The following is a 24,655-nucleotide window of genomic DNA, read 5'->3' on the forward strand; positions in this document are numbered from 1 at the left end:
TCACCCCGGCACACCCAAGGGGTCAAAATCCTTTTTTGAATTGTCTTCCATCTCATTTATCTCCTATCTAATAATCCTGCGTCTCCCGGGTAAGTGGAAGTGGGGTGGCGAAGAACGGGGCCCGCTCATTCTCTCTCCTGGAGAGGTAATCAGCATAGACAGGAGAGAATTAGTGTGTTGATCTGTATTCCCTAGTGATGGTGCTTATAAACACGATGGATGCTAATGCAGACTGAACGACTGTATGAACACCCCACCACCACATAGAAGCCTACTTCTGAATATATTACATGACCCCACCGCCACGTAGTAGACGACCACCTGAATATGTTTTACATTTGTACATTTGAGTAATTTAACAGACGCTGTTGTCCAGAGTGACTTACAGGAGCAATTAGGGTAAAGTTCCTTTGCTCAAGGGCATATCGACAGACGTTTCACCTAGTTGACTTTATTGCAAGGCCGCACCGCCACATAGAAGCCTACCTCTGAATATATTACATGTTACATAAACACCAAGCATGCCTTGCTATCAATGGTGTATTGATTGACTAATGATTACACAGCTGACGTAGTATATTATGCACAACCTCACGTGTGAGTGAAGTATGCTTGTACACAGGGTTCAAAATAAAACAAAATCATTGGTAGCACTTGTGCTCCTAACTTAGGAGCACCACACAACATTTAGGAGCACCAGAAACATGTTTTTTTTATTATTGAGATATAGCCTACGTTGGGCCTATATGAATCCTACGTACTTATTGCTGTGCCATCAAATGTTTGCATATACTGGTAAAGCTACCAGGTAGTTAGTAGGGCAAAAAAATCTCATTAAGATTTTTCAACCAACTATTGCGATATTTATTGACATACAATTCCAATCTTAATGAGATTCTTAATGAGACGCCTACTCATTCAAGGGTTTTTCTTTATTAAATACAATTTTCTACATCAAAACCATGAAATAACACATATGGAATCATGTAGTAACTAAAAAAAGTGTTAAACAAATAAAAATATATTGTATATTTGAGATTCTTCAAAGTAGCCACCCTTTTCCTTGATGACAGCTTTGAACGCTCATTCTCTCAACCAGTTTCATGAGAGTCACCTGGAATGCATTTAAATAAACAGGTGTGCCTTGTTAAAAGTTCATTTGTGGAATATATTTCCTTCTTAACGTGTTTGAGCCAATCAGTTGTGTTGTGACAAGGGCGGTTTGGTATACAGAATATAGCCCTATTTGGTAAAGTCCATATTATGGCAAGAATAGCTCAAATAAGCAAAGAGAAATGACAGTCTGTCTTTACTTTAAGACATGAAGGTCAGTCAATACGGAACATTAAGAACTTTGAAAGTTTCTTCAAGTGCAATTGCAAAAACCATCAAGTGCTATGATGAAACTGGCTCTCATGAGGTTCGCTGTCACGGTTTTCATAAGGTGAAGGAGAGTCGGACCAAACTGCAGCGCGTATATTGTGATCCATGTTTAATAAAACAAATGTAACACGAATCAATAGAAAAACTCAACAAAACAATAAACGTAATGACAACCGAAACAGCCTAAACTGGTGCAAACTAACACAGAATAAGGCCGTCAAGACACTAAGGACAATCACCCACAATACAACCAAAGAATATGGCTGCCTAAATATGGTTCCCAATCAGAGACAACGATAAACACCTGCCTCTGATTGAGAACCACTTCAGACAGCCATAGACTCTCCTAGAACACCCCACTAAGCTACAATCCCACTAAGCTACACACCACATACAAAAACCCATGTCACACCCTGGCCTGACCAAATACATAAAGAAAAACACAAAATACTTCGACCAGGGCGTGACAACCACCACTTTCCTCTGGGAAAGGAAGACCCAGAGTTACCTCTGCTGCAGAGGATAAGTTCATTATAGCTACCAGCCTCTGAAATTGCAGCCCAAATAAATGCTTCACAGAGTTCAAGTCACAGACACATCTAAACACCAACTCTTCAGTAGAGACTGTGTGAATCAGGTCACCATGGTCGAAATGTTGCAAAGAAACCACTACTAAAGGACAAATTTGAGATTTTTGGTTCCAACTGTGGTGTCTTTGTGAGAATGGTTGAATGTATACTGCCACTGTGCCTTCTTATTGTCTCGACCTTAGGCATATATCACAGTCACAAGGCGTATGAAGTAACAAGTTAAAGAGCAAACAACACAGTTATCACAACACGTACAGTATGTAATGTTGTTGTTTTTCTGGCTTCCCCAGGGATTTTACCCATGCACCACTTATGCTCAACAATTTCCTATGTGTATCAAGAACTGGACATCCAGCCAACTTGACACAACTGTGGGAAGCTTTGGGGCCAGCATCCCTACAGAATGCTTTCGACACCTTGTAGGGGAAAGGAAAGGGGAATGTAATATTAAGGAGAAAAGGGGAAACCTAGTCAGTTGTACAACTGAATGTACTCAACTGAAATGTGTCTTCCACATTTAACCCAACCCCTCTGAATCAGAGAGGTGCAAGGGGCTGCCTTAATCGACATCCACGTCATCGGAGCCCGGAGAACAGTGGGTTATCTGCCTTGCTCAGGGGCAGAATGACAGATTTGAACATTGTCAGCTCAGGGATTCGATCCAGCAACCTTTCAATTTTTGGCCCGATGCTCCCACCCGCCAGGCTACCTGCCGCCCCTGGGAATATATTATAATACATGAGTTTCCCTTATGGGGATCTACATCAAATCAAACCACCAGTAGTAGCAACCAGTGTTAGCACTAACGTTTGCTTTGTTCTAGCTAGTGCATTTAGCTAAATGGAATTTAGCTAGCCAGTTAGCTAATAAGCAATTAGCATTAGTGATTCACAGTATTTTAGGCACATGCCAGCTTCCTTAAACTAACTTGCGTTTCACAGAGAGCAAGATACACAAACTAATAATATAATAGAGAAAACTCGTGGATTCATATTTAGAAATAATGCGGAAAGCCGCATTATTGCAATAATATGTTGAGTGCATGAATTGACAGCATGCTGAGGGAATAAACAGCATGGAGGAACTGTGTGCTGTCTGCTTGAGATACAGGGGGTGGGGCTTGGTGGGGGTGGGGCTTGGTGGAGGTGGGGCTTGGTGGGGGTGGGGCTTGGTGCGTCTGGCCCAGGAACTGGAAGCAAGCATCTGCAGGTGTCATTCTGTCTTGTTTGAGAAGAGCTGAGGGAAAATATCATTACTCATTTATCTTTTTTTTAAACATTTTATTTTAGTTGTACTGGTGCTCCCAAAATAAAACGGGTCGCATTTTAGAGCCCTTATTTCATACTTTCAAGTGAGAAAATGACACGTCGAAATGGAGCCGGTAATGTGTATAATCAGATGTGTCGTATTACTGCAATGTAATGGAACAATAAGCAAATACATAAATACACATGGCAGTGTGAGAGAGAGAGAGAGAGAGAGAGAGACAAATGGAGCGTGCAGCCGGGATAGCACTTACCATGATAATTGCTTTCAACAGGTTTTGTCTGTGTTTTTGAGCCCTGGGCTCAATAGTTCAGAGAGATAAAGAGGGGTGATTTGGGGGAGAGAGGGAAGGAAGTAAGAAGGAGATAACAAGTTAGAGAACAAAAGGTGCAGGGCATTTTCAATCCCAATGATACTGACCACTTGTGATTAGCTTCTGTTTGTCTCAGGGTAATGATGCGTGACTTATTGATGACTGCTGCCGAATAGGTTAAGGAGGAGGAATAATTCAAATTAAAGTGCAGTCAAAAACGTGATTTTCTGTGTTTAATACAGTATATATTTTCACACTATGAGGTTGAAATAATACTATGAAAGTGTGAAAATGACGATAATGTCCTTTTAGTGATATACTGCTTTCACGCAGGATTTACGGTATTTTTGCCTGGAAACGTGTTTGGCCAATGTTTATACGACTCCCTTACAAACAGGCCAATTTGCCCACATTCTTGCCTGCATACGCCTTTTATAGCTCCTGTGCCGTCATGCCGGTGACAAGTCGTAGGGGTGTGCAGATATGGGTGGGCCTCTATTTGAATAAATCAATTGAGAATAAACACCAGAAAAAAATGATCTATATTCAATTTGTTTAAGCAGGTCCTAAGAAACATAAGACTAATACAATATATTATCAGAAGAAAAGAATGGCATATTTTGAGTTTAATTAGACCTATGTTACGGTTCTGTGCAGCCATGGCTGCTCCATCCAATTGAAAGCAATAGTTAGTTATTTTGTTAATTAAACAGACAAGACACACCTACCCGATCACAGTCAACACACATATATTTTATAGTAAGTATATAATGGAATATAACAGAATAAAATAATATGTTTCCCACACAGCAACATGGGGAAGTAGATGAAACCACTGCCATATAGAAAGGCCACCCTTTTTGGATCCATGTTTCATCTCTGTCCTATGTACACTTTGTGTACACTTTGTTTGGGAGCAGGCGTAGAAACCTATCTTCATGTGAGTCTCTTGTTCATATTTCACAACCTCTGCAGGCTTTTGGAGTTGCATAGGCTATACACGATCGAGCAAAATAATAGGCCTACTCTTGATTTAGGCTACATTATTGCATACTAAATGTTTCTGATCAGTGATATATGACCCAACTAATAGATGAGCCATACAACTTCCACTTATTTGCCCAGCCAGAAGCCATTTAACCAAATAGCCTGTACAGACAGAGATTCAGTGAAACAAAATCACATGGATTGATTATCAAACTAGTCAGCCTTTTGGTCGGGAGTAGGCCTAGGCTACTACCTAACATGGCAAAATGTTCGAAATAAACTAGTCAAGATGATCAACTAGTCAAAATCAACTAGCCAACTCGTCGAGATGATAATGAGCAGCACTCACCTTAACTTAGCTAACATTTCCCCAGCCTAATCGTAGTCTAACTAATATCCAGATGGAAATTCAGTGAAAACAGAAATCAGACATTGAATGATGTATCAAGACTAGTCCCCAGGCTTGTTTCAAAGCAGCACGGTGGTGCTGTCCCAATCAAAACGGTGCTGAAATGATCCGGTAGTGGACAACACTATGCATATGGATGGAATGACTTTGGGAGTTTCACTAAGTGCAATGATCCGGTAGTGGACAAACACTATGCATGGATGGAATGACTTTGGGAGTTTCACTAACTGAAATGATCCGGTAGTGGACAACACTATGCATGGATGGAATGACTTTGGGAGTTTCACTAAGTGCAATGATCCGGTAGTGGACAAACACTATGCATGGATGGAATGACTTTGGGAGTTTCACTAAGTGCAATGATCCGGTAGTGGACAAACACTATGCATGGATGGAATGACTTTGGGAGTTTCACTAACTGAAATGATCCGGTAGTGGACAACACTATGCATGGATGGAATGACTTTGGGAGTTTCACTAACTGAAATGATCCGGTAGTGGACAACACTATGCATGGATGGAATGACTTTGGGAGTTTCACTAACTGAAATGATCCGGTAGTGGACAACACTATGCATGGATGGAATGACTTTGGGAGTTTCACTAAGTGAAATGATCCGGTAGTGGACAACACTATGCATGGATGGAATGACTTTGGGAGTTTCACTAACTGAAATGATCCGGTAGTGGACAACACTATGCATGGATGGAATGACTTTGGGAGTTTCACTAAGTGAAATGATCCGGTAGTGGACAACACTATGCATGGATGGAATGACTTTGGGAGTTTCACTAAGTGAAATGATCCGGTAGTGGACAACACTATGCATGGATGGAATGACTTTGGGAGTTTCACTAACTGAAATGATCCGGTAGTGGACAACACTATGCATGGATGGAATGACTTTGGGAGTTTCACTAACTGAAATGATCCGGTAGTGGACAACACTATGCATGGATGGAATGACTTTGGGAGTTTCACTAAGTGAAATGATCCGGTAGTGGACAACACTATGCATGGATGGAATGACTTTGGGAGTTTCACTAACTGAAATGATCCGGTAGTGGACAACACTATGCATGGATGGAATGACTTTGGGAGTTTCACTAACTGAAATGATCCGGTAGTGGACAAACACTATGCATGGATGGAATGACTTTGGGAGTTTCACTAAGTGAAATGATCCGGTAGTGGACAACACTATGCATGGATGGAATGACTTTGGGAGTTTCACTAAGTGAAATGATCCGGTAGTGGACAACACTATGCATGGATGGAATGACTTTGGGAGTTTCACTAACTGAAATGATCCGGTAGTGGACAACATTATGCATGGATGGAATGACTTTGGGAGTTTCACTAAGTGCAATGATCCGGTAGTGGACAACACTATGCATGGATGGAATGACTTTGGGAGTTTCACTAAGTGAAATGATCCGGTAGTGGACAACACTATGCATGGATGGAATGACTTTGGGAGTTTCACTAACTGAAATGATCCGGTAGTGGACAACACTATGCATGGATGGAATGACTTTGGGAGTTTCACTAAGTGCAATGATCCGGTAGTGGACAACACTATGCATGGATGGAATGACTTTGGGAGTTTCACTAAGTGAAATGATCCGGTAGTGGACAACACTATGCATGGATGGAATGACTTTGGGAGTTTCACTAACTGAAATGATCCGGTAGTGGACAACACTATGCATGGATGGAATGACTTTGGGAGTTTCACTAAGTGCAATGATCCGGTAGTGGACAACACTATGCATGGATGGAATGACTTTGGGAGTTTCACTAAGTGCAATGATCCGGTAGTGGACAAACACTATGCATGGATGGAATGACTTTGGGAGTTTCACTAACTGAAATGATCCGGTAGTGGACAACACTATGCATGGATGGAATGACTTTGGGAGTTTCACTAAGTGCAATGATCCGGTAGTGGACAACACTATGCATATGGATGGAATGACTTTGGGAGTTTCACTAAGTGAAATGATCCGGTAGTGGACAACACTATGCATGGATGGAATGACTTTGGGAGTTTCACTAAGTGCAATGATCCGGTAGTGGACAAACACTATGCATGGATGGAATGACTTTGGGAGTTTCACTAACTGAAATGATCCGGTAGTGGACAACACTATGCATGGATGGAATGACTTTGGGAGTTTCACTAAGTGCAATGATCCGGTAGTGGACAACACTATGCATGGATGGAATGACTTTGGGAGTTTCACTAAGTGCAATGATCCGGTAGTGGACAACACTATGCATGGATGGTAAATTAGTTAATAGGCCAATAAGAAAGAGCGTACCAAACCTCTTTGCCAATAACAGCTTGTTTTCAGTTTTCACCACCTCACTCAGACCAATCCCAAACAGTCCTGGCAACATTTTTGCTTGAGAAAATGCTCTCTGCTAAGAAGCAATTCTTCTTCTTATTTTTTTACAATTTGAACTGAAAACACAACATAATCCTTACCAAATCATTATATCAAATGTCATCGTATTTTAACGCTGTTGTTTGTTTTCCTCCTCAGGATCACTTTTTGCCACCTCCCCTTCCAGAGTAAATGGCTGTACGTGGGCACAGAGCGTGGCAATACACACATCGTCAACATCGAGTCCTTCGTTCTGTCTGGATACGTCATCATGTGGAACAAGGCCATAGAACTGTGAGTTGAATCATCTAAAATACACAAATGTTCAATAGTCAATGATAACCTAATGATGATGACTACTGTGGGATGACGTTGAGTTGAGAGCTGTTATGAAGTTCTTGTTGTGTGGGTGATAATATTCTGAGGATTGTTGTAATGATGATGACCATAATGATGATAATGTTCTATTCTATTTAATACTGAGTTCACGGCAGTGACAATGGTCTTGTTGGGTGGATGATAATATAATGATCATGATGATGATGATGATGATGATGATGACAGTGACTAGCCAGGAAATTCGGGCCACAGAAGGCCTGGTATTTAGTTAGTTGACGCCATAGACCTATATTTACAGAGTTGGGCCAACTTTTCTTATGTTGAAAATGGTTCTGATTCCAGAAATTCAGTTACATAGCATTGTTTGAATATTCCCTGTGTAATGTTAATGGGGGTGCTAACATGGGTGCCATATCATTTTGTAGTGTAAATGCATCATAATGCAGAAACCTCAATGTCCCAAGTAACTCTCTAAATACATTTGAATTCGGAAGTTTACATACACCTTAGCCAAATACATTTAAACTCAGTTTTTCACAATTCCTGACCTTTATTTAATCCAAGTAAAAATGATCTGTCTTAGGTCAGTTAGGATCACCACTTTATTTTAAGAATATGAAATGTCCAGGGGGTCAGAAGTTCACATACACTCAATGAGTATTTGGTAGCATTGCCTTTAAATTGTTTATCTTGGGTCAAACATTTCGGGTAGCCTTCCACAAGCTTCCCACAATATGTTGGGTGAATTGGGCCAATTCCTCCTGACAGAGCTGGTGTAACTGAGTCAGGTTTGTAAACCTCCTTGTTCGCACAAACTTTTTCAGTTCTGCCCACAAATTTTCTATAGGATTGAGGTCAGGGCTTACCTTGACTTTGTTGTCCTTAAGCCATTTTGCCACAACTTTGGAAGTATGCTTAGGGTCATTGTCCATTTTGAAGACCCATTTGCGACCAAGCTTTAACTTTCTACTTATGTCTTGAGATGTTGCTTCAATATATCCACATAATTTTCCTTTCTCGTGATGTCATCTATTTTGTGAAGTGCACCAGTCCCTCCAGCAGCAAAGCATCCCCACAACATGATGCTGCCACCCCCGTGCTTCACGGTTGGGATAGCGTTCTTCGGCTTGCAAGCCTCCCCCTTTCTCCTCCAAACATGACAATGGTCATTATGTCCAAACAGTTCTATTTTTGTTTCATCAGACCAGAGGACCTTTCTCCAAAAAGTGTTATCTTTCTCCCCATGTGCAGTTGCAACCTGTAGTCTGGCTTTTTTATGGTGGTTTTGGAGCAGTGACTTCTTCCTTGCTGAGGGGCCTTTCAGGTTATGTCGATATAGGACTCGTTTTACTGTGGATATAGATACTTTTGTACCCGTTTCCTATAGCAAATTCATAAGGTACTTTGCTGTTGTTCTGTGATTGATTTGCAATTTTCGCAACGAAGTACGTTCATCTCTAGGAGACAGAACGCGTTTTCTTCCTGAGCAGTATGACGACTGCGTGGTCCCATGGTGTTTATACTTGCGTACTATTGTTCCTACAGAATAACGTGGTACCTTTATGCGTTTGGAAATTGCTCCCAAGGATGAACCAGACTTGTGGAGGTCTACAATTGTTTGGGCAGTTTTTTTTCTGGAATTTTCCAAACTGTTTAAAGGCATAGTCAACTTAGTGTATGTAAACTTCTGACCCACTGGAATTGTGATACAGTTAAATATAAGTAAAATAATCTGTCTTTAAACAACTGTTGGAAAAAGTACTTGTGTCATGCGCAAAGTAGATGTCCTAACCAACTTGCCAAAACTACAGTTTGTTCACAAGAATTTTGTGGAGTGGTTGAAAAACAAGTTTTAATGACTCCAACCTAAGTGTATGTAAACTTCCGACTTCAACTGTACATGGCTCTGGTTGAAGCTGTCGTCATAAGCAGCACCTGATATGCTAACCAGAAGGAACAGTCATACAGTGAAACAATCATTTATAAAACCGGTAGTTTTGGGATCCTGAATGCTGATTGGATGAGCAGCATTCCAAGCTGTGCTATTTTGGCCATTGGACACATCTATGCCTGCTAACAGTTCCATCGGAAAATGATCACTGTGCATCCATAAGAATATCATGTTCATGTTACTGTCCCAATCATTTATTGTATTTATCTCAACTCACACATTATTTCCCCTTGTTTCCAGCCTAGCATTTAGTTTGGTACAGCGGGGTTAAAATAAGCCTAGCATTTAGTTTGGTACAACGGGGGTTAATATAAGCCTAGCATTTAGTTTGGTACAGCAGGGTTAATATAAGCCTAGCATTTAGTTTGGTACAGCGGGTTAAAATAAGCCTAGCATTTAGTTTGGTACAACGGGGGTTAATATAAGCCTAGCATTTAGTTTGGTACAACGGGGGTTAATATAAGCCTAGCATTTAGTTTGGTACAGCAGGGTTAATATAAGCCTAGCATTTCGTTTTGTACAATGGGGGTTAATATAAGCCTAGCATTTAGTTTGGTACAGCAGGGTTAATATAAGCCTAGCATTTCGTTTTGTACAATGGGGGTTAATATAAGCCTAGCATTTAGTTTGGTACAGCAGGGTTAATATAAGCCTAGCATTTAATTTGGTACAACGGGGGTTAATATAAGCCTGGCATTTAGTTTGGTACAATGGGGGTTAATATAAGCCTGGCATTTAGTTTGGTACAATGGGGGTTAATATAAGCCTGGCATTTAGTTTGGTACAATGGGGGTTAATATAAGCCTGGCATTTAGTTTGGTACAACAGGGTTAATATAAGCCTAGCATTTAGTTTGGTACAATGGGGGTTAATATAAGCCTAGCATTTAGTTTGGTACACCGGGGTTAATATAAGCCTGGCATTTAGTTTGGTACAATGGGGGTTAATATAAGCCTGGCATTTAGTTTGGTACAGCAGGGTTAATATAAGCCTAGCATTTAGTTTGATACAACGGGGTTAATATAAGCCTAGCATTTAGTTTGGTACAACGGGGTTAATATAAGCCTAGCATTTAGTTTGGTACAGCGGGGTTAATGTAAGCCTAGCATTTAGTTTGGTACAATGGGGGTTAATATAAGCCTGGCATTTAGTTTGGTACAACGGGGGTTAATGTAAGCCTAGCATTTAGTTTGATACAACGGGGTTAATATAAGCCTAGCATTTAGTTTGGTACAATGGGGGTTAATATAAGCCTAGTATTTAGTTTGGTACAGCAGGGTTAATATAAGCCTAGCATTTAGTTTGGTACAACGGGGGTTAATATAAGCCTAGCATTTAGTTTGGTACAACGGGGGTTAATATAAGCCTAGCATTTAGTTTGGTACAGCAGGGTTAATATAAGCCTAGCATTTAGTTTGATACAACGGGGGTTAATATAAGCCTAGTATTTAGTTTGGTACAGCGGGGTTAATATTAGACTAGCATTTTTTTTTTAACTAGGCAAGTCAGTTAAGAACAAATTCTTATTTTCAATGACGACCTAGGAACAGTGGGTTAACTGCCACAGTGGGTTAGTTTGGTACAGCGGGGTTAATATAAGCCTTGCTGTTTGCCTGTTCTACCTCAGAAGCAATGTGTCACTTTTTTATTTTGATCTCTGTAGTGCCATACATAGAGTGAACGGAGCCCAGATGAGACGAGACAGTCAAAAAACAAGTACTGTATCAAGGTCATGATCATAGACATATCCAAATGACAATAGAAAAAAGCTAAGATAGCTATCTAACTGGGATAGCTAATCTAACTGGGTTAGCTAATCTAACTGGGATAGCTATCTAACTGGGTTAGCTATCTAACTGGGATAGCTATCTAACTGGGTTAGCTAATCTAACTGGGATAGCTATCTAACTGGGTTAGCTAATCTAACTGGGATAGCTATCTAACTGGGATAGCTATCTAACTGGGTTAGCTATCTAACTGGGATAGCTATCTAACTGGGATAGCTATCTAACTGGGTTAGCTAATCTAACTGGGTTAGCTATCTAACTGGGTTAGCTAATCTAACTGGGTTAGCTATCTAACTGGGATAGCTATCTAACTGGGATAGCTATCCAACTGGGTTAGCTATCTAACTGGGATAGCTATCTAACTGGGTTAGCTAATCTAACTGGGTTAGCTATCTAACTGGGATAGCTATCTAACTGGGTTAGCTATCTAACTGGGTTAGCTAATCTAACTGGGATAGCTATCTAACTGGGTTAGCTATCTAACTGGGTTAGTTAATCTAACTGGGTTAGCTATCTAACTGGGTTAGCTAATCTAACTGGGTTAGCTATCTAGCTGGGTTAGCTATCTAGCTGGGTTAGCTATCTAGTAAGTGACAAGAATGTTATTCAGCCTGCACAGCAAATTTTGTTTAGAACTGAGGACCAGTCCTTTTGCATAGCAACTATTCAAAAATAATTGAAGACCAGGTTGCATCTGTAGCAACATGATCAAAAGCGCTAACAACCAGATTTTTATCCGGACTATATCACTGATGGAAGAATGAAATTGTATGAACTGACATATCAAAATAACTTTTTAATGGAAATATGTAATTCATTGTTATTTTAATATGTTGTTAAAATTTTGCGAATGCAATAAGTCACGCGAGGCAGTGCTGTGTCTGCTACCTCGTCGGGCCGAACAACATTTAACTGTGACTGTATTCATGACATAGCACTGCCTCTTGTGCCTTATTGCTTAAGTAGTAGACACGAGTGGCTCTGTATGGCTCAGTCAGTATAGCGGGACACTTGCAATGCCAAGGGTCATGGGTTTGTGTCCCGCTGGGGCCATACTTACATAAAACGTATGCACACATGACTGTAAGTCGCTTTAGATAAAAGCATCTGATAAATGTATTATTATAAGTGACATATCCAGACAGAGCCTTCAGACACCTAGTCCAATGAGTCTCTTCCCTGTCACACACAGGAAGTCTGTTCTGTAGGCTTCATTCACCTATGCTTTGTCCCTCAGGTGTTAGTCTGACATGCCCTCCACTGTAGTGTCAATCACGCTTCACTCTAGTCCCATCCACCGAGGCGGCTTTGTGCCTTGACTTGACAGTTTTAGCCAAAGTAAGCAGACTGGATTTCAATGGGTGGGCTGTCTGTCAGTCGCTCCAATGGCAGGCTCAGGAGTCTACCACTGGGTGGGAGCTAACCAAACATATATCCGAATTCTCCTGCTTAATTGGAATGTATGTTAATTATTATCATGTATTATACCACAACATTGTTGAGTACTAGCTTCTGATTGGCTCATTTCTAGTGTGCATATTTTCTCTGTAATACATGGCAATAACCGGCCGTGTTGTCAAACGTTCATATGTTTGGCTGCCTTTGAAATCAAAAATCTAATTGAAAACATAATTGGCATTGTTCAATATTCGATTTTCAAAAATATCAAGCTAACATTTCGGAGGACTGATGGTTTGATCAGCTAAGCTAGCATGTCTGCTTGTTCAGTTACCAATGCAACTACAACAGCTATCTAGTAAACTCTCTCGCTGCTTCAGTTGATGTTGAACACGGTTACATTGGCAAAATAACACATTTCCAGCTGCAAATGCGGTCAATTATAGCCGTGGTATAAGAGAGATAACCGACAGGGGGCTTCATGCGTTCTCTGAAAATAATGCAATAATGGTGCCACTCCACTGTGCGCTGTGGCACATACCTTTCACACCGTTCATTATTGTCCAGAGAACGCATAGCCCCTCGTTGCTTATCCCTCACATGGTCGTCAGCAGTTGTTGACGTTGGTGTCATTAATATGACCTTTGAGTTGTTTAGCAGACAGTCTTATCCAGAGTGACTAGGGTTGAGTGCCTCGCTCAACGCCTAGTAAGCTCGGGATTTGAACCAGCAAACTTTCGGTTACTGGCCCAACACTAGCCCTTGTTCTATCCTAAAGCCTCTTGCACTGCCACGTCAACTCATTTGTCAATGAAGCTTTGGCAAACTAACTTTGCTCACTTACACCACGCCAGTGTTAGATGATGCTCATGCAATAACTACGACTACTTTTAACATGCGTTAAGTGGGTTTGAAAGAGTAGTTCAGTAAATGTTGAACAATAATGTTTCGTCCTCATCAACGTGTTTAAACAGAGCCAATGAAGCCTGTATTGTCTGATTGTGTTGAACTGCTTTCCACTCAGTATGTATGAAGATGAGTCTCTCTCACAAACAAACACACCCACGCACGCACGCACACACACTGTGCTCCTTCACAGGGAAAGCATCAAGCATGCCTCTAATGGAAATGAACTGCAGAGGGGAAGGAATGAGGTTTGTTTTTTCCCTCTCCGTCATGCTCGAGGAGGACGGAGGTGTGTGAGGAGCTAATGTGTTTGTGTGTGTGTGTGTGTGTGTATGTGCGCATGTTAACGTGTGTGTGTTTCCGTATGCATATGGTGGAACTAAATATAACTTTGCACAGCAAAAACCATATCCCCAATGTTTATTTTCATGACATTTACCATATGCACTTTCAGGCTTAAAGGCCCAGTGCAGTCAAAAATGCGATCCCCTGTGGTTTAAAATATATATATATATATTTCCACACTATAAGGTGTAGGAGATGTTTGAAAAGCACCTGAAATTTCAATCTGTTTTGTTAGGAGGGAGTTTTGGCATAGCTGGTGACATCATCAGGCGATAAATTAGTTAATCGACCAATAAGAAAGAGAGTTCCAAAACTCACCAAAACTCTGTAACAATAACATTAATTGTTACAGAGAAATGTATCAGGGATCAAGGTAAGACCCAGATGCAGACTGTCGAATTAACACAGTTTATTTTAGCAACGGTGGCAGGCAACGACTAGTCTAGGCAGGCAGGGGTCGAGAATCCAGAGTATAGGGGAACAGACACAGGACGGCAGGCGGGCTCAGAGACAGGCACAGTAGTCGGGCAGGCGGGCTCAGAGACAGGACAGGCAAGGGTCAAAACCAGGGGGGGCAAGAAAAAGAGAGACTGGGGAAAAGCAGGAGCTGAAAAACAGTGGTTGACTTGACAAACAAGATGAACTGGCAATGGACAAACAGAGAACACAGGTATAAATACACAGGGGATAATGGGGAAGATGGGCGACACCTGGAGGGGGGTGGAGACAATCACAAGGACAGGTGAAACAGATCAGGGCGTGACAGAAATGATTTAATATTAAGATTAAAGCGACTGCTGTGGACCTTTTAAATTGAGGTGGAGGATGTTATTATTCAGATTTTCAGCTCAACACACACACACACGCTAAGACACACATCACTTATTTAAAGTGGAGCTTTTCTGAGCAGGACTCTTTTTCCTAAAAGCCCGTACCAAAACACTCATTATATGATGTGTGTATCTCCCCGCCCTCCTGAGTATTGGCTGAGCAGTGAGGCACTTGTGATCCAAAATGAATTTGCTTTTCCATTATCAGAAGTGGGAGACACGGCAAGTACACTGCATCCATCTCGATAGAGCTGCATTGCTGGCAGGAAGAGGATGTATCGGACACATAAACATCACACTAGCATGCTGGCTGATTCCCCCAATGGGTTGCAAAGACAATATACCCAATTCATTCTGGCTCCTTGGAAGCAATCAATCACTCAACTATTATCTCTCTCTCTCTCTCTCTCTCTCTCTCTCTCTCTCTCTCTCTCTCTCTCTCTCTCTCTCTCTCTCTCTCTCTCTCTCCCCCTCCCCAATAAGGGCTAATTTAAAGTAAGTGCCAGCTGTCCTTTATTCACAGCTCCCAGGATGGGGCCAGAACCCCCTACTACCCATAATGCTCTAGTCTGGGTCTTTTCCTACGAGGCTTTAGATGTAGTGTCTGTGTAATAAAACCAGGGAAAGAAAAGCACAGCCTCAAATCAAAGAAGAAAGCGGGAAGCCTGATGGGAACATAGCTTTGTTAGGAAGACACAGGGGCTCCTACCTCACTCCTCATTGTATTTCACAAGACAAAAATGTCCAGCGTGTTGTGTGAAAAAGGAACACAAAAGGACAAAGACTTGGCAAAGAGGAAAAGATAAAAAGACGGATCAGCTATTCAAATATGAGTCATATTGATGTCAGATTGTTATCTCAGGACGTTTACTGTTCTGTATATAGCTCCTTGTGCGAGCATTCAGTCTCTGATTTCCTATACCTTTGAATGACTGCAGTAATGGCTCGTGTGTTTCCTTAATGAGCCCATTATTTTCTAATTAGGCCTGAGTTTATCAGTCTAATGCAATCTCACTGGTTAACGCCTGCCGGTTTTGGCAGCAGCCTAAATTGAGACAGAAATCCCTGAGGGGCGGAACCCAAGCACACGTCTGATAACAAGAGACACATGCTACGTTTCCTCCCTCCTCTCTTCTTCCCACCACCTCCTCCTTCCTCCACGTCCTCTTGCATGTCAGTCTTTTCACTAGTCAATCTAGTGAGGCACAAGAGGAGTAAAGCCTGACACCTAACAGGAAATGAGTGGAGAAGAACACATGGTTACCGCAGCACATAAAAAAAACATTTTGGTATCTTGTCTGTTGCAGTTGCTGTGCAGAGATACACATAAAAATACTTGCACACAACAGAAGCGCTGTGTGTGTGTGTGTGTGTGTGTGTGTGTGTGTGTGTGTGTGTGTGTGTGTGTGTGTGTGTGTGTGTGTGTGTGTGTGTGTGTGTGTGTGTGTGTGTGTGTGTGTGTGTGTGTGTGTGTGTGTGTGTGTGTGTGTGTGTGTGTGTGTGTGTGTGTGTGTGTGTGTGTGTGTGTGTGTGTGTGTGTGTGTGTGTGTGTGTGTGTGTGTGTGTGTGTGTGTGTGTGTGTGTGTGTGTGTCATGATTGTACTCAACTTGGTTGGCTGGTTGGCTGGCTGGGGGACCAGAGGCTGTTGGGAAATTAGTTTGTCACCACCAACCAGGCTTTTCTCCAGAGAGAGAGATAAAGAGGAGAGAGTCGTTGGGAGAATCTCAATTTGCATACACCTCGCGTCCTCTCTCCTAACCTCCTTCTCAAAACCCATTGGATCAGAAATCCAGAGATCGCTCCCTTCTGACCTTCTTCTCTAATGGGTTTTGAGAAGGAAACGAGGAGAGAGGGGCCAAGGAGTATGCAATTGGGATTCTGCGTCGAACAGATCGAGGACTGTCGTTACTGCAGGGCCAGCAAATATTGACACAGGAGCGCCTAGTGCCAAAGCCCTGAGCCTCGTTCACCCAGCTCTGTTTCCTCCACATTTCATGTTGATGTTAATGCAAATTACCATCTATCCTCATCAGCTATAATACTATAGGCCAATCCGTGAATAGAGATCATGTGGAGTAAAGCACTTGCCAAATTTCTCTCCGCTTAGTTGCTGTCAAAATATCTCATACAGATGTGTAAGTGGTATGAATACTTGGTAGAACTGCAGAATAGATTCCAGCTACCCTCTGAATGTACACATAGTCCTGTATTGGTGTGTATTCAGTAACAAATAGATATTCTACTGAAAATATTACATAAATACAAAATGTCCATTATGCCTGACTGAAGCTAAGGAACAGCATATACAGTAGCAGTCAATAGTTAGGACACACCCACTCATTGAAGGGTGTTTCTTTATTTTGACTCTTTTCTACATTGTAGAATAATAGTGAAGACATCAACACTATGAAACAACACATATGGAATCATGTAGTAACCCCCCCAAAAAGTTAAACAAATCAAAATACATTTTATATTTTGCATTCTTCAAAGTAGCCACCCTTTGCCTTGATGACAGCTTTGCACACTCTTGGCATTCTCTCAATCAGCTTCACCTGGAATAATTTTCCAACGGTCTTGAAGGAGTACCCACATATGCTGAGCACTTGCTGGCTGCTTTTCCTTCACTCTGCGGTCCAACTCATCCCAAACCATCTCAATTGGGTTGAGGTCAGGTGATTGTGGAGGCCAGGTTATCTGATGCAAAACTCCATCACTCTCCTTCTTGGTCAAATATCCCTTACACAGCCTGGAGGTGTGTTGGGTCATTGTCCTGTTGAAAAACAGATGATAGTCCCACTAAGCGCAAACCAATTGTACTGACACATCGCTGCAGAATGCTATGGTAGCCATGCTGGGTAAGTGAGCCTTGAATTACAAATAAATCAGTGTCACCAGCAAGGCACCCCCACACCATCACACCTCCTCCTCCATCCTCCATTCACTTACTATGTGTCTCACAAAGACACGGTGGTTGGAACCAACAATCTCAAATTTGGACTCATCAGACAAAATAATAGATTTCCACCAGTCGAATGTCCATTGCTCGTGTTTCTTAGCCCAAGCAAGTCTCTTCTTCTTTTTGGTGTCCTTTAGTAGTGGTTTCTTTGCAGCAATTCGACTATGAAGGCCTGACTCACTTAGTCTTCTCTGAGCAGTTAGTGTTGAGATGTGTCTATTGCTTTAAGCATTTACTTGGGCTGCAATCTGTGGTGCAGTTAACTCTAATGAACTTATCCTCTGCAGCAGAGGTAACTCTGGGTCTTCCTTTCCTGTGGCGGTCCTCATGAGAGCAAGTTTCATCATACTTTCATCAAAGTTCTTGAAATGTTCCATATTGACTGACCTTTGTGTCTTAAAGTAATGATTTGTCATTTCTCTTTGCTTATTTGAGCTGTTCTTGCCATAATATGGACTTGGTCTTTTACTAAATACGGCTATCTTCTGTATACCACCCATACCTTGTCACAACTGATCTGATTGGCTCAAACACATTAAGAAGGAAATAGATTATACAAATTAATTTTTAACAAGGCACACCTGTTAAAACCTCTCTGGAATATGTGGGCTAGCGTCCCACCTGGCCAAGGGAAAATGCAGAGCGCCAAATTCAAAAAATTACTTTAAAAATCTAACTTTCATTAAATCACACATGCAAGATAGCAAATTAAAGCTACACTTGTGAATCCAGCCAACATGTCAGATTTCAGAAAGGCTTTTCGGCGAAAGCAAACAATGCTCTTGTCTGAGGGTAGCACCATAGTAAACAAAGAGAGATATTTCAACCCTGCAGGCGCGACACAAAACACAGAAATAAAAATATAATTCATGCCTTACCTTTGACGAGCTTCTTGAGAGGATGCCAAGAGTGTGCAAAGCTGTCATCAAGGCAAAAGGTGGTTACTTTGAAGAATCTCAAATATAAAATAGATTTTGATCTGTTTAACACTTTTTTTTGGCTACTACATGATTCCATTCATTATTGTTATTTCATAGTTTTGATGTCTTTTCTACTATTATAAAATGTTGAAAATAGTACAAATTAAGAAAAACCCTTGAATGCGTAGGTGTGTCCAAACGTTTGACTGGTACTGTACACCTGTGCAGGTTTTTCTTTCTGTACTTTCTGCACTGTGTCATCATGCCCTATCTATTTCAGGTGTGTCACGTCGGCCTTTTAATTTTGTCATCACAGAACATGCCCACCCCCACTCACACACATACCACAAAGAGAGGGAAAATGACTAATGCAACCTACAGCATTTTATAATTGTCTCTTTTGTCTGGTGTCTTTCAGGAGCAATACGTTTCTAATCCTGCTCTAAAGAAATGATTCACACCCTCAGCAGGCTGAGGAACAGAAAATACCCTAATCCTTTGTGAGCCCTGAAGAAATAATGATTTTCATTATCTTTTCCTATTCATTGTCAGACAAAGCGTGCTCATCTGAAAAAACAAGCATAAAAAAACATAATGGTCATTTCACCTGAGCTCTCATGGTTGGATATTCTCTGGGGGAATCTCAATCGCATACGCCTTGCGTCCTCTCTTCTATCTCCTCGCCTCCTTCTCAAAGCCCATTGAATGAGAAACCCAAAAGTCCCTCCCATCTGACCTTCTCCTCCAAAGGGTTCTGAGAAGGAGGCGAGGAGAGAGGATTATGTCATTGAGATTCTCCCATTGTGTATACTCTGTGACAAGAGAATTGTGGGTATTGGTTGAATAATTAATGTCTCAGTGTAGACGGTCGAGGCCCTTTTCAGACGGGGTGGAATCTTCTCGACAGGATGTAGATATTTCCCCTTCTGGTAGCTCCTCGTCATCCCATCCCGCCGTTACCATGCCAACCAAGAAAAGCCAACCTAAACCTGCCGGCCCTGTGCGGCTTCTACAAAGGCTTGTAGCGTATGTATGTATGTGTGTGTGTGTGTGAATGAGCATGAACATGCGTGTGTGGGCAAGCTGGCAGAGTGATGAGTCGGCGAAAAGGAGGACACTCGGACAGATTGGTGTGGTGACCTCTCCCTCAGGGGAGCCACGTTTTTACCATGAGATCCAAACCCAACACAGACACATCTAGGGGTGTTAAAACGGTTGGAAATGATCTGCAGAGAGAGAACCTGGGCGCTTTCCTTTGAGCGTCAGTCTGGTGTACTCCCGCAGAACCTCTTTCAAGGATTATCATGAACGAATTCAGGTTCGGAGAACTTTAGTTTCCTCAATGAGGCAATTCATTTTGCAGCAACACAACACCTATATGGTGAAATCAAACAAACAACAACCGATAGCAATGGGTATTTAAAAGTGTAGGAGGCTGAGGAAGTGCAATTTCATAAAAATGTGAAAGGGGTATAGAGATGTGAAGCTTAAAAGAATCAGCAGAAATAACACGTACTAATGTCTTTGTGATGAATTGAGAACATGTGTTTTTGTAATGGCTTATAATAGATGAGCTCACCAGCCGACAACAACAAACCCACTGGGTTCTGGCGTTGCCATGGCTCCCTGGGACCTGCCAGAGCATAAGGTGTCTGTGTGTTTCCCGACAGCGGTGGTAATTTGTGGCCAGTCTCCTCTGATTGGGTTTGCCTGCCTCTCTTTGTCTGAAGTCGGCAGCTGTAAGGCTGTGATTCTGCCCAGGCTAGCGTAGCGTGGTGATAGCCGTGGTCAGGCCAGTCCAGGTCTCTCTCTGTCTGAAGTCGGCAGCTGTAAGGCTGTGATTCTGCCCAGGCTAGCGTAGCGTGGTGATAGCCGGGGTCAGGCCAGTCCAGGTCTCTCTCTGTCTGTCTGGCTGTTGTGTGAAGTGTTTACATTGCACTGTTTTAATGAAATGTTGCCGCTCCAGACGCTGAACCCTGAGTAGCCAATGAAGCAACTCTACGCAGTTCATACCCTGTAAAGCTGTAAGGACTCCGAGTCCCTTCGTTCTCTTAAGTCAATTCAACACAACCTTTACTTTGCAATATCAACATGGTGAAAGCGCATTTCAATCTCACTTTCCTTCACCGAGACCGCGGTTTATGAACCAATAATTTGTCCGACAAAAGAATACAACCATGAACCTAATGTGATTTATCGTCTTTATTCTACTCTATTCTATTCAAAGAGACACTGACCAGGTTGCTGGCGATATGCTGTCCAGCGATTTTCAGGCCTTCATTGTAAATATAAATTTGTTCTTAAATCGATCTGCCTGGTAAAATAAAATATCTTAAACCATGCCAGAGATGTCATTGCCTCTACTCAGGAACGACCACCATCCAGGGCACTGTTGTTGCCAAGAAACAAAAGATCAGGGTTCAAGAGGACATAAACATTTTAACTGGAGTATGCTGGCACAGTCAACTGCCACTGTGCATTGTATAAGTAAGTAAGTAAGTAGCCTTCCACTGGCCTTGGCTTGTGTGAGCCGGAACGCCTCATAAGAGTAAGAGCCTATCTCCTGTTTCTGTAGTGTGAGGCAGATTCATGTACGAGTACACCGCCTGGACAGGTCTCTAGTCTATCGCAGGGCTTGTGCATTGTATGGTGAGGTCTAATAGTGAACGTCTAGTCGATTTTGGTGCTGGGCGCTGAAGGCCACTGGTCACTAAGACATTATGCGGGTGCTCTGTGGGTCTGGAGCGTCTATCTCTTTGGTAACAGCAGATGCAGGAAGTAGATTCAGGTTAACTGGATGGCAGCCAGTCACACGCTCCCTTGACTATCATTCTGAAACATCTGCACTCATGCTCATAACCTGATAAGCCCTCTCTCTCTCCTCCTCTTGTTCACAGAGCAACTAAAGCACATCCAGGGCCCGTGGTCCATCTGAGTGACAGCCCGAAGGATGAAGGCAAGGTGAGTAGGTGGAACAATAATACATCAAAAACAGCTTGCCTCCTCTTTCTCTCCTCTAGCAGGAACTCTGGTACACAGGCTGCTACATGATGTTAGACGTGTTCTTTTAAGTACAGGACTATGACCCAAAATGGCTCCCGAACAAGTTGCTAACGCTCTCAGCATCACGGCTAGCCTTTGGGTCATTGCTTGCCCTCTAGTACTGGCTGTCCTCCTTGTCATCATCTTTCAGTGGGGACGGCCTGTGTGTGTGTGTGTGTGTGTGTGTGTGTGTGTGTGTGTGTGTGTGTGTGTGTGTGTGTGTGTGTGTGTGTGTGTGTGTGTGTGTGTGTGTGTGTGTGTGTGTGTGTGTGTGTGTGTGTGTGTGTGTGTGTGTGTGTGTGTGTTAGCCACGCAGAGGGGTTTGGGTCATGAAGCGGTCACGCCTGCTAAGATGATGGTCGGGGTTGTCGGGGTGGGTTGCCGGCAGCGCGGAGGCATTAGGGGGAATCGATTTGCCATGCAAGACCTGCTGGCACTCGATGTGCGTGGGCTGTTGGTGTGAAAAAAGTCTAAGATGCTGTCAGGAAAATAACAACACTTTAGCAAGAGAGAGAGAGAGAGAGAGAGAGAGAGAGAGAGAGAGAGAGAGAGAGAGAGGAGAGAGAGAGAGAAAACGAGGGAAAATGCAGAGGGAGAGAGCCAAACCACACGAACAACAACATTGGAGACTTTATGGAACAAAAAGCCTTCACTATCTCATCCTGCAATATCCAAGGCCGGAAATACAGACATTGTCATCCTACAAGAAACTGGTTGCCCTCTAGGTTACAGAGAGCTGGTAGTCCCATCCACCAAACTACCAGGTGTGAAACAGGGAAGGGACCCAGGGGGTATGCTAATTTGGTATAGAGTAGACCTAACTCACTCTATTAAATTAATCAAAACAGGAACATTTTACATTTGGCTAGAAATTCAAAAGGAAATTATCTTTAACAGAGAAAAATGTCCCCCTGAGTGCTACCTATATCCCCCCCACTAGAATCCCTAGACTTTAATGAAGACAGCTTCTCCATCCTGGAGGGGAATATCAATCATTTTCAGGCCCAGGGACATGTACTAGTCTGTGGTGATCTAAATGCCAGAACTGGACAGGAACCTGACACTCTCAGCACACAGGGGGACAAACACCTGCCTGGAGGTGACAGCATTCCCTCCCACATATGCCCCCCTAGGCACAACTACGACAACATAACCAACAAAAACGGGTAACAACTCCTGCAGCTCTGTCGCACGCTGGGTATGTACATAGTCAAAGGTAGTTTTCAAGGGAAGTCCTATGGTAGGCACACCTATAGCTCATCTCTTGACAGGAGTACTGTAGACTACTTTATCACTGACCTCAACCCAGAGTCTCTCAGAGCATTCACAGTCAGCCCACTCACACCCCTATCAGATCACAGCAAAATTGCAATCTACTTGAACAGAGCAATACTCAGTCATGAGGCATCAAAGCCAAAGGAACTGAGTAATATTAAGAAATGCTATAGGTGGAAGGAATGTAGTGTGGAAACCTAACAAAAAATGATGAACTATTAGGCAACAACAAATTCTATCCCTTTTAGAATACTTCCTGGACAAACGTTCCACTGTAATAGTGAAGGTGTAAACTTGGTAGTAGAAAACCTAAACAGTATATTTGACTTCTCAGCTTCCCTATCAAATCTAAAAATTTCAAGCAGAAATTCGAAGAAAATCATTATCATTAACAGCAGACCCGTTCTGGAAATACAATTTAAAATATACTTTTTACCAAATTACCGTACGACAGACCACGTGTTCACCCTGCACACCCTAATTGACAAACAAACAAACCAAAGCAAAGGCAAAGTCTTCTCATGCGTTTGTTTGTTTTCAAAAAAGCCTTTGACTCAATTTGGCATGAGGGTCTGCTATACAAATTGATGTAAAGTAGTGTTGGGGGAAAAATGTACAACATTATAAAATTCATGTACACAAACAAAAAAGTGTGCGGTTAAAATGGGCAAAAAACACACAATCATTTCTTTCCACAGGACCGTGGGGTGAGACAGGAATACAGCTTAAACGCCACCCTCTTTAACATATCTATCAACGAATTGGCGATAGCACTAGAACAGTCTGCAGCACCTGGCCTCACCCAACTACAATCTGAAGTCAAATGTCTACTGTTTGCTGATGATCTAGTGCTTCTGTCACACACTAAGGAGGGCCTACTGCAGCACCTAGATCTTCTGCACAGATTATGTCAGACCTGGGCCCTGACAGTAAATCTCAGTAAGACAAACATAATGGTGTTTGGAAAAAGGTCCAGTTGCCAGGACCACAAACACAAATTTCATCTAGACACCGTTACCCTAGAGCACACAAAAAACTATACATACCTCAGCCCAAACATCAGCACCACAGGTAACTTCCACAGAGCTGTGAATGAGCTGAGAGACAGGGCAAGAAGGGCCTTTTATTCCATCAAAAGGAACAGAACATTTTGACATACCAATACTTGAATCAGTTAAAGAACCCATTGCCCTTTTATGGTTGTGAGTACTGGATTTCGCTCACCAACCAAGAGTTCACAAAATGGTAGCTCAGTTGGTAGAGCATGGCGCTTGTAACGCCAGGGTAGTGGGTTCGTTCCCCGGGACCACCCATACGTAGAATGTATGCACACATGACTGTAAGTCGCTTTGGATAAAAGCGTCTGCTAAATGGCATATATATATATATAAATTGAGACTCTGCACACAGAACTCTGCAAAAAATATCCTCTGTGTACAACGTAAAACACCAAATAATGCATGCAGAGCAGAATTAGGCTGATACCCGCTAATTATCAAAATCCAGAAAAGAGACGTTAAATTCTACAACCACCTAAAAGGAAGTGATTCCCAAACCTTCCAT

General features: G+C 42.3%; 1 protein-coding gene across 15 annotated transcripts in view; it reads left to right on the forward strand.

Moving 5' to 3' along the window:
- stxbp5l (syntaxin binding protein 5L) overlaps positions 1-24,655 on the forward strand; it is a 252,547-nt gene that overhangs the window by 153,829 nt on the left and 74,063 nt on the right. For all 15 annotated transcript variants that reach the window (XM_046361714.1, XM_046361749.1, XM_046361732.1 and 12 more), the window contains exons 5-6: positions 7,499-7,633; positions 21,673-21,736. In XM_046361714.1, the coding sequence (XP_046217670.1) occupies positions 7,499-7,633; positions 21,673-21,736 (199 nt within the window). The remainder of the gene's footprint in view (positions 1-7,498; positions 7,634-21,672; positions 21,737-24,655) is intronic.

This window comes from Oncorhynchus gorbuscha, linkage group LG01 (genome assembly GCF_021184085.1).
Source record: "Oncorhynchus gorbuscha isolate QuinsamMale2020 ecotype Even-year linkage group LG01, OgorEven_v1.0, whole genome shotgun sequence".
NCBI lineage: Eukaryota > Metazoa > Chordata > Actinopteri > Salmoniformes > Salmonidae > Oncorhynchus > Oncorhynchus gorbuscha.